The sequence below is a fragment of the Populus trichocarpa genome, chromosome 10 (genome assembly GCF_000002775.5).
Source record: "Populus trichocarpa isolate Nisqually-1 chromosome 10, P.trichocarpa_v4.1, whole genome shotgun sequence".
NCBI classification, from domain to species: Eukaryota; Viridiplantae; Streptophyta; class Magnoliopsida; order Malpighiales; family Salicaceae; genus Populus; species Populus trichocarpa.
The window spans coordinates 1,754,462-1,765,218 of NC_037294.2; the positions used below are offsets into that span (position 1 = coordinate 1,754,462).

Consider the following 10,757-nt stretch of genomic DNA (forward strand, 5'->3'; position numbering starts at 1 on the left):
ATACTTAATAAACTTTTTATATAAGAAACTTTTACTGGTTTTTTTGTCGTCCGATCACCATCGATAACAAAACCATCACCAAGAGTTTATTATTATCGACTTTGGATTGGAATTGAATGTTCTAAATACTTAGTAAACTGAAAAATAAGGGACGCAAACACTGCTCATTAACAACTGTTGTCAGCCAATCATTATAGCCACTTCTATGAATTTGTGTTGGGCATAAATGAGAATATCAGATCATGTGATTAAAGAAAACAAAAGCTTCCCTGCTTTCGGACTCATGCTGTTTCTACCGGTCAGGAAACAAGTCAGGTCCAAAAGTAAAAGTAGCAAAAACACTAAACCTTCTCGAAAGCAAATTATGAAAGAAGATTCAGGGTATTTTATCTCGGTTTCTTTAATTTGAAAAATAATGGAAAATCCGAAATAAAACATAAAATTTTGAAAAAAAACAAAAAACAAAATTGGCTTGAGCCGAATCTTCTCATCTTAATTTGAGGAAATCCATTTAGAGGATGGATTGCCAAAGAGCTCCTCCATAGAGATGGGCTTTGGGAATCTAAGTAAAAATTTAAGATTTATCTGACGGTTGAATAAAAAGCTATGGTTTTTTTTAGATACTTTATTAGTTTGGCATGATCATATTTTTTCTTGAATTTATTCCTATCTTATTGAACTATAAAAGTAAATGTTAAATCATTTATGTAATTTGTTGGTGATTTGACCCTCATCTAGCTATATCAGTTCCCCTTCTAACCACTCATAACCTCCAGTTTCTTCTAGCTATGTTGTATCATTTAGAAACTAATATTATATTCATCGATCCATTTAGATTTTTATTTCCTAAACATTATTTATTATTTAATATAAAATAAAAAAAGTAATATATATGTATGCATATTGAATTCAGATTGAATTGATATCTCTAATAATTGCTTTCAAGTTCGTCCGAAAATATCTATTAACACCGGGAAAAAAGGGTCTATGCATGCAAAACTATGGACAGTTATTGTTAGTACTTGGTGGCACAAATGTTCCCTTTCGAGTGCAAAGTTCCTAAAATATATATAAGACAAAAATCGCATTCAATTATTGAACAAATGATTCCTTAATTCCGACTCTTTAGTTTAATGGTGAATCTGATTCCATATAACTATCTTTTCCTTTCTAATTTCTTTTGATAATCTTTTTTTCTTTTCTTTTTTTTTTCCTTCTTTAACTGATCTTTATTCTTTCCAAAACCTATACCTTTATTTCTTATTCTAGTTAACATGACATAATTAATGTGGCAAAACCTCTCCATCTCATGGCCGGCCTCAAATTAATCCGAATAAACGAAGTTACTTTATTGACCGACTAATCGAGAGATAAATTCCGTACGAAAATATAAAGAACAAGTTCTTTATTTGTAAGTGCAATTCCACAGTAAGGAATTATTAGGAAATAAGCAGTGAAGACCTGGCCTGCTCAGTAATGCTAAATAATCAGTGAAGGCACTTTATTCTAGCTTTCTTTATTTACTTAAGGATGTGCTAGATTCTGTAGTAAGGGGCAATCCATTGAGATCTTATGGATATGGTTATCCTTAGAAGCATTCTGGACATTGTACCTCTCACTCCCAATATTATAGTACAAACAGTTAAGTTATGGCTTTCCGTTTTGTTAATAACAATAGGAAAATAGATTCTGATCCCGCTTCATGGGTTCATATACTCACATTTTTTTAACATTTTTATGATATTGGGACAAGTTATATCGTTTTATATGCTTCAAATTCCTCATGACTTACCTTGAGAAACCATTAATGATGTAGTTGGACTTGCGATAACAGGTGATTCTGAACTGTCATATGTGGGTCTGCCACAATTAGATGAGTATTTGCTCTAGACAGATTATATGGATGTTCTAACATATATATTTATAGACTAATAGGACAAGTCTAGGTCCAAGAGAAGGTCTAGTCGTGTCAGACCAGAATAACAGTTTAAAATGACCTTAACTTTTATAAACCTCCTAAAATAGGAGACTAGATGATTGTTATTTAAAAGAAAATAAAACCTGTGAACTTAATGTTCACATCAACAGCCCATTTCGCTCATTAAAATTCTTGTGTGTTCTTTCTGTATTTATTATTGTCTTTAGCTTCTACCCGCATTAATTTTCTTGGAGGGGTACTCTGAACAGATTTCAGTTCTATGTGATAACAGAACAGAAAAAGAACACTCTCTCGGATAGGACCCATTTTGTGGTAGTTTCATGTCACCAAAAGTTCACTAAAAGCCGATGCTTGCAATCTTTATGTTTCAGAAGCAATAATATTCTTGTTTACATGTAGAGAAGGCAAGGGCAGTGAGATTCTGAGGAAGTAAGATCAACCCTTCTAGGCTAAAATGAAATATGGTGGATGTTAAACCACATCTCATTGCATTTAATAGTAGATATTCATATCACACACGAAGTTAGTGAAAAGAATCCTCATCATGTTTGATGCGTCCTATTTATAATGAAGGATTGGAAAAGATCAAGAAAAGACATGTAAATCATCAAAGGGAGGCCAAATAATCTCATTCTCATGGGAGAATAAGATCATTTTACTAGATACACTTGCTCACAGAGCTATCAACGAGGTGCTAGTTTTAACTAGAAGTGCATGACTGGATTCGGTCTAACTGATAAGTTCTCTGAGTTTTACTGCAATCTAGAAGTGCATGACTGGATTCGGTCTAACTGATAAGTTCTCTGAGTTTTACTGCAATCCTAACTTCATAGGAATTGGAGTTCTGCTGCCTTTAACAATCCATTCCTTTCAAGTTAGGTATGTTTCCAAGTATGTCTGTCAGGTTTGATTAATGGAAAATTTCAGCGACGTGCTATTACCCTTCTCTGCAAAGGTCTGTACTGGTCAATTTTGATAGTGCGCAACCGCCTAATCTTCGAATCCAAGGCTCCGGATTGGGATATGATTTTTGATCTCACCTTTCACCGTTTAGCCTTCTGGTTGAAGTCTTCAGTTAAAAATTTCAGGTATACAGGCTCAGATCTTTTTAGAAATCCTGAATGTATTATGAACTGGACTAATTAATTAGGTCCCTTGTCGCTTTGGTCTTCTCTATTCTTTTATATTCCCATTGTATTTTATCTTTCGTTCAGTTCCACCTAGTTGATGGGGCTGTTTAATAAATAATTCACTCGTTTACTATCAAAAAAAAAAATGTGATAATAAACATCATTAACTACTAGTATCCTAGATTAGCTATCTATAAATCCTATATTGATGTTAGGATAGAAGTCATTAAGAAACTTGTCATCACTTCTAGTGGCGGATCATGTGATCACTACCAGATTTAACAGTTTTACTAACAGAAATTTTTGTCGGTATTCACACTCATAGTCCATTGGTATGTATATTGTCGACGGGCTCACGTGGATGAAGACAGTCCGTCGAAAAAAATCTCATCAATAATTTATGGTCTGCTGGTGAGTCCATCGGTAATAAATATACCAATGAATTTATAGACAAACAAAGCACGCCAAAAAAAAATTACCCGTTTTATTTTGTCAGTATCTCCATTGGTAAATTTAATATATCACCAACAGGAATATTGTATGTAATGCCATCGGTGTTTTTATTTGTTCATCGGTATATCCATCGATAAATATAACATATCACCGATAGAATACCATTTGTAATTTCATCGGTGAGTTAACTGTAATAGTGGTATTTGCAGTAATTCTTTTCCAACTCTCTCAGGAAAATACCGACAGGGTTATTCCGTTAGTAACCCTGTCAATAATATTTTAAAATATTTAAAAACAATACATTGAACAAAAGTAGAAAAATAATTAAAATAATATAAAAATCAAATATTTATTACAAATTTAAATATTTGTATGCTCAAATACAATAAATAGATAATATTAATTATATGTTAATAAATGAAAAATAAAATTTTAATATCTGGAATATAAAAAAATTTCATGAATTCGATCTTACTTAATTGCAGTATGATTCTCTCAACCCTCCTCACCACATTTTTATCAGCTCTCTCCCATTCAAATTTTCTCTTGAAGTAAAAATTTATGAAAAAAAAATTCAATAATTTCAATAAACTAACCAAATGAACATAAAAAAATATTTAAGTTACTACCAACCTTGAAGCTTGAAAATATATCATGCATTGACCTGCAGTTTCCATTCAGGATGTTTGGAAACCTAACTCCATTGAAACAATGAAATTTCTATCGATGATTTTAGGTCGATGTTATTGTTCTCGCAACCTCAATATTTACAAACTTGAAATTGCATTCATTAAATGAAATTATTTTTTAAAAATTTATTAAACATGTCATTGTGAAAGCAAAACTTACATTGAAAGGTCGTCCTTCCACTAGGCCTCATACTTGCAAGTAAATGGATCCCATTGTGAAGGGACCCCCCTTCGACGTTGCAACATTGCACTCGACAAGCCTGCGTCGTGAGTCGATGCATATGCCTCAAGTTCCTATTTTTCATTGGCACCTAATGACTCGTGGTCGTCAGCATCGCTGCTAGAAGAACTAGCAGCAATCTTGTCCTCACGACGTGCATTAGACTTTTCCATAGGCATCTACACAAATTAATGAATAAAAAAATTAAACGATTCCTATTTAAAAAAAAATTGGCAGCACCTACCCTACATAGAAGACTACCCAAAAGTTTTAAACCTGCAAATACACAACATATTGCTTCCACTAGGCCTCGTATTTTTATTCAATTTCTTATAACAATTTAGCATAATTAAATTTCATAGAGAATTTTCATTTTCTACGTGATAATATTTTTAATCCTAAATTTACAAAAAAAAAATTCCAAATTCACAAAAATTAAAATTAATCCTACACATTTAATTGAAATTGAACAATGTTAGAGAATAATATAAATCATATCCTGGGACCTCACCTAACAGCTTAAGCTTTTGGGTTGAGATGGTTCTTTGACATGGTATCAGAGCCTTGATGACCAAGCGGTCACGAGTTCGAATCTCACCATCCCTATTTATTTGATAAAAATTAAGCACATGGTATTGTGGGCCCGTGCAAGTTTCAAGCCCAAAGGGCTTTCACTTGAGGGGGTGTGTTAGAGAATAATATAAATCATATCCTGGGACCTCACCTAACAGCTTAAGTTTTTGGGTTGAGATGGTTCTTTGACAAACAACGAAATTAAAAATAAATACAACTAAAATTCAACAAAATAATGCAAAAAATATTATAATAACAACTAAAATTCAACACAATTATTTCTAAGTTATAATATTTTTAATCCTAAATTTACAAAAACTTATTCTAAATGGAATAAATACAAAATAATAATTAAAATTAATCCTACTCATTTAATTAAAATTGAACAACAAATTTGAAAAACAAATAGCTAAAATTCAACAAAATAATGCAAAAGTATTTCAATAACAACTAAAATTCAACACATTTATTAATTCATAAAATTATTAAGAACACAAAATTGAACACACATTCAGAATATTGATTCTTACAATTATTTTTTCGTTGTTCTCTCGAATATTCTCTACTGCCCAGTACTTGTTTCTGGACAACTAAGCAATAATGACAAAAAACAAAAATATTGCAAAAAACACAAAAAGGCCAGGGGAAGAGAAAAGAATGAAAAATTCCTACCTTAATGGCGTGCTTAATTTTGACTGATAATTAAAAGAAAAAGAAAACAAAAGAAAATAGATTGTTAATAAACCCAAAAAAAATGAAGAAAGACAACTTGAAGATGAGAAGATAATAGAATGCTTGCTTTTAGCTAAGAAGGAGAGAGAGGGAAGAGAAGAGAAAGAGAGAGAAATGGCCCTGTGAGAGAAGATAAGAGAAGAAGAAAGAAGAAGATAAAGTCTCGTATGTTCTGATTTTAGTATGTTAATTTAGTTTTACCAACAAAATATTAAATATTAATATTTTTAATATCTCTGTCAGTGATTCCATTTGTAAAGTCAACTTGAAATTTAATGGTCTTGGTATCTGGGTGCTTTTTACTAATGGAATCACAAACAAAAAATTAAATTTTAATATTTTTAATATTTTCATAAGTGATTTTATCTATAAAGTCAAATGAAAATTTTTAACTTGCACGAAAATTTTCAAAAAACCCTCCAAATAGTACTAATAACTTCTCATTATATCGGTGATGATGTTGGGGAAAAAGTGAACGGTCAAAAGAATATTAATTATCAGTGCATTAAGAAGTGAATAGTTCTCGTACTCACTGGAATATATCAACGACTAAATTATATCGGTATACCCATATATAATGAACACGATGAACAATGCTAAGAAGAAGGGGAACAGTTCTTATAGTCACTGGAATATACTAATGAACACATTCCGTCAGTATACTCATATGTAATGTACAGTTTGTTGGTATTTTCATCAGTGTAAAACAGTGTTTGATACCAAATTGTATTTGTATTCCCTTTTTGTCCTTCATGCAAATACTTAAATTCACAGCTTCACACACATTCACGTCACAATAATAAAATAAATATTTCTTTGTCATTCAATAATAAATTAATATCATTGTCATTACATTAAAGTGAATTTCGTCCATAAATATTACATTATAATTTATGGAATTACACATTCATGTTATACAAATTAATCAGAATTGTCTTCTTCTTCCTCAATTGACTCATTCTCATCTCGATCGCAATCTTCTAAGTTGATTTCATCACTATCATCTTCATCGACTTGTGCATGTTCGTTAGAACTCAAAACATCATTCAACTCATCAGCATCAACATCAACAAAAATATTCTTAGCGAAGTGAAATTTTGAATTTTTTTTCTAAGTCATTAGAAGGAGCAACTCGATATGGATCAACTAACTCACCAAGTTGAAAGATATTATCTCCCACAGTTAATTCATCGTTGCCATCATGAACAACCTCGAACCCAAAAATAACTATTCAAACCAGACCTGAACCTGAATGAGTATGAATTTTTAATATCTGAACCCGACACAATTAGGTTTCGGATACCCATGGAGTATCCATAATCTAAACTCGACCCTAACCTGAAACTCAAATTTAAATGATATAATTTACAACTATTTAGTATATAATTAGCTTGGTATCATGTAATGTTTTTCAAACTTTAAGGTTATTTAATTATTTTGGGTCGGGTTCGGGTAGACCAGTATTCATACTCAACCTGAAACCCAGCTTTTTACATTCGAGTTTTACCCGAAGCCCTTCAGGTCTAAAAATCTCATCTCCATTTGGGTCGGTTCGAATTGATATCGTCAGATTCGGGTGAAATTGTGATCGCTATTAAGTACTCCTCCGGTTAAATGGTTAGTTATGTGAATTTCGAATGACATTTTTTGTGATTGAGTATAATATAGATAAAAACGTAATGTGGAAAAAAAATTTATCCACGTCCCTGCGTTTCCATATTTGTATGCAACATGCAAAAAACGGAGGAAGAAAGAGGAAGAAGTCTGGTTAACAGGGCATGTGACTTGATCATTTCGCCTCATTTTTGCGTAGTGGGGTGTCACTCAAAATTAATGGTGGAGGTTAAACCTTTTTAAGTTGATATTTATATTCCCTATATATCTAATCACAATTCATAGGGAAATTTTTTGAGCAAAAAACGTTAACTCTTCTCGGAACTTAGATCTTTTCTTTCCATAAACTAAAAAAAGAATAGAATTCAGTTCTTAATTAGCTCAATCATGTTCTCACAGCCCTTTTGTAAATTCTTGTAATCATATCTCAGTAAGAGAATAACTCAGTCAAAAGACAAACAGACTTATTGGAACCAAAGGTTCTCTTTCTAGTACTGTCAAGTTCATAAAATACAAAAAAAAAAAAATCACATTCAATTGTTGAGCAATCGATTCCTTCCAACTTGTTTCCTAGCATCGATGAGACTGTTAATTTCTTGGTGAATCTGATCCCTTATATCTAACTTTTCCTTTTCAATTTCTTGACATGATATGTTTAGAGTGACATAATTATTTAGTGTAGGGATGGAAATTTGTTTTGAACCTGATAGATACCGACCCGAACAAACCCAAATAAATAGGTTTTTTTGGATAGTTACCATACTTAATAAATAATTAATAGAGTATAGATATTGTCAAACCTAACTCAACTCTAACCTAAAGTGCGTATAAAATACACATAATCTAATATTGAAATAACACAATTACACAATTATATTATTTGAATACAATATAATATGCACATAATATAATATTGAATATAGAGGAAGGCGTGGCTGATGTTGTTCTTCTCAGTGGCATGGTCTCTTTGGCTACTTCGAAATGATCTGATCTTCCAACAGAAGACACCTGACTATGATTCAATATTCTTTCTTATTATCACTCGTCTATGTCTATGGCTAAAAGCTATCCATTTTGATTTCCCATACTCCCCTTCAGATCTGATCAGATCGGCAGATAGCTTACTTCGGTGGTCCAATGCCCACTCCTTCAGGATTCATAATATGTGGTCTCCTCCTATGATTAATAGCCTCAAATGGAACGTGGATGGCTCGTCTCTTGGTAAGCCAGGCCCTTCTGGAATAGGTGGTGTACTGCGAAATCATCATGGACATCTTCTCGGTATGTTCTCTGTTCCAGTTGGTATTTTAGACTCTAATATTGCTGAGTTAAGGGCTATTGTCAAAGCCATTGAACTTTCAGCATCTAATTGTCTCTTTCACCATCAACACCTTATCATAGAATCTGACTCAGTCAATGCTATTAGCTGGATGAATAAGCCTCACAACCGTCCCTGGAAGCATCATAATTTGTTCTCCTCTGTTAATAGGCTGAAAGCATATTTTGGTTCAATCACCTTCTCCCATATCTTCCATGAAAGTAATTGCATGGCATATTGCATGGCTAAACAAGGAGTGCAGAGATCAAGTGATTTTGTTGCCTGGCTTTGACTACACTTTTTTTTCTATGGCCTTGCTCTTGTGTCTTCTCCCACTATGTCTTTGAGTTATTTTCGTTTTTTGTTTTGTAGAGGATTGTTTAGCTTCCAGCTCATTCGGATGGCTATTCTAAGATTTTCTTTGCTTTTGTTTTTCTTATTCTGCGCTTTATCCTATTTATGGCTTTTTGCCATAGTAAGATATTGTGTAGTTTCTGTACTACTCCCGCCAGGCTTTGGCGTTTAAATAATATACACATCTTTCAAAAAAAAAAAGTTGATCATCTAGTGAAAAAGTTACAAGGAAATAAAAATAAAGTAACATGTTTGAGAATTATATTCGCCTATACTAGTGTAGTTCAACATATTGTTCAAAGAATGGATCTAAGCAGCTACTTTATGAAAGAATAGACAAAGAAAATATTATTAATCCTTACTTGCCAAACAAGCCAGACCATCTCATAGAATAATCCTTGCCACGCCCTTTGTTGAGATTTACCGTAAACTAAACCTTGCTGATGGTGAAATAGATTGTCCAAGGATTGAGGAATACATCATGGAAGACCCCACCAATTTGCTATTCTATTCTAGAAATTCCAAGAAACGAAACGTTAAAAGAGTATATGAGATGTTGTTTCTGAACCCAAATTACAAAAGGGACATGGGTCTTCCTGTATTGGAATAATTTTTCTTTGAGCTAAGAAGCAAATACATAACATCTTGTGCATGCCTAACCATAGAAGCATCTCGTTTTTTTTAGGAGAAACACCCATCCAAATGGCTACCGTGTATGGTTTGAAACTTCGATATAGGAGTCGGTCTAAGATGATAGAGCATAACTTGGCCGTGTAAAAACCCTTGCTATCTGAAGTCCAAACCTGTTGATCTTCTATATGTTTGTGCAAATAGATGTGATTGATGACCTCCATTAAATTGTCAGGTTTACTCGTATTAGTGCTTCTAATATCTCAATCCCATTGAAGTTTTCGTCTCTAACAACTAGCATCCCTAAGCCCTATACTACCCAAACAAAGCTCAACAAAGCCTTTTTATCGGCCCAAACATCATCCCAAAACAGTTTTAAGGCATCATTCCCTACAAAAAAAAAAATCTGTAGCTTTTTCACAAAGCAACTGAAATTTCATTACCACATCTAACGGTGGAGTAAATATCTGACCAAATATCTGAAAAAAAAAAATATCTGACCAAATAAAAGATAGACAGTTTGAAAACAAAGACAGTCCATTCTTAAACCTTGGGTTATACGTTTTTTTATAAATTCTTCTCATCCTTCTTGGTTTTAAACCCTAATTTCCAAAGCTAGTTGAACAACAGGGGTTTATTTTTTGCAATAATTGACCCTATTTCTAAGTCATCTTTTCTTTCTTGTTAGAGAATAATATAAATCATATCTTATAACCTTACCTAAAAGTTTAAGCTATTGGGTTGAGATAGTTCTTTGACATGGTAATAGAGCCCTGATGACCAAGTGGTCACGAGTTCAAATCTCATCATCCTCATTTATTTGATAAAAATCAATCACAAGGTAGTGTGGGATGTACAAGTTTCAAGCCTAAAGGGCTTTCACTTGAGGGGGTGTGTTAGAGAATAATATAAATCATATCTTGGGACCTTACCTAAAAGCTCAAGTTATTGGGTTGAGATATATGGTTCTTTGATATTCGTCTCTAACAATCATGTTCCAAGCTAACTTATGCACTTTTTCCTTGTTAAAATGACCTGACCAAAGAAATTTACATTCCATACACATAATTAGGTTTACCATACCCTTTGGCATACAAAATTAGGT

At 32.7% G+C, this 10,757-nt stretch overlaps 1 protein-coding gene across 1 annotated transcript; it reads left to right on the top strand.

The window, feature by feature from the left end:
* Positions 1 to 8,288: 8,288 nt before the first annotated feature.
* On the top strand, positions 8,289 to 8,960 carry LOC112328850 (uncharacterized). The gene has a single exon (XM_024609884.1). The coding sequence runs from the start codon at positions 8,289 to 8,291 to the stop codon at positions 8,958 to 8,960; it is 672 nt and encodes a 223-aa protein (XP_024465652.1).
* Positions 8,961 to 10,757: the final 1,797 nt, after the last annotated feature.

What these genes read in the sequence shown, in the direction of transcription:
- LOC112328850 (XM_024609884.1), top strand. Translation starts at nt 8,289, where the DNA reads ATGTTGTTCTTCTCAGTGGCATGGTCTCTTTGGCTACTTCGAAATGAT.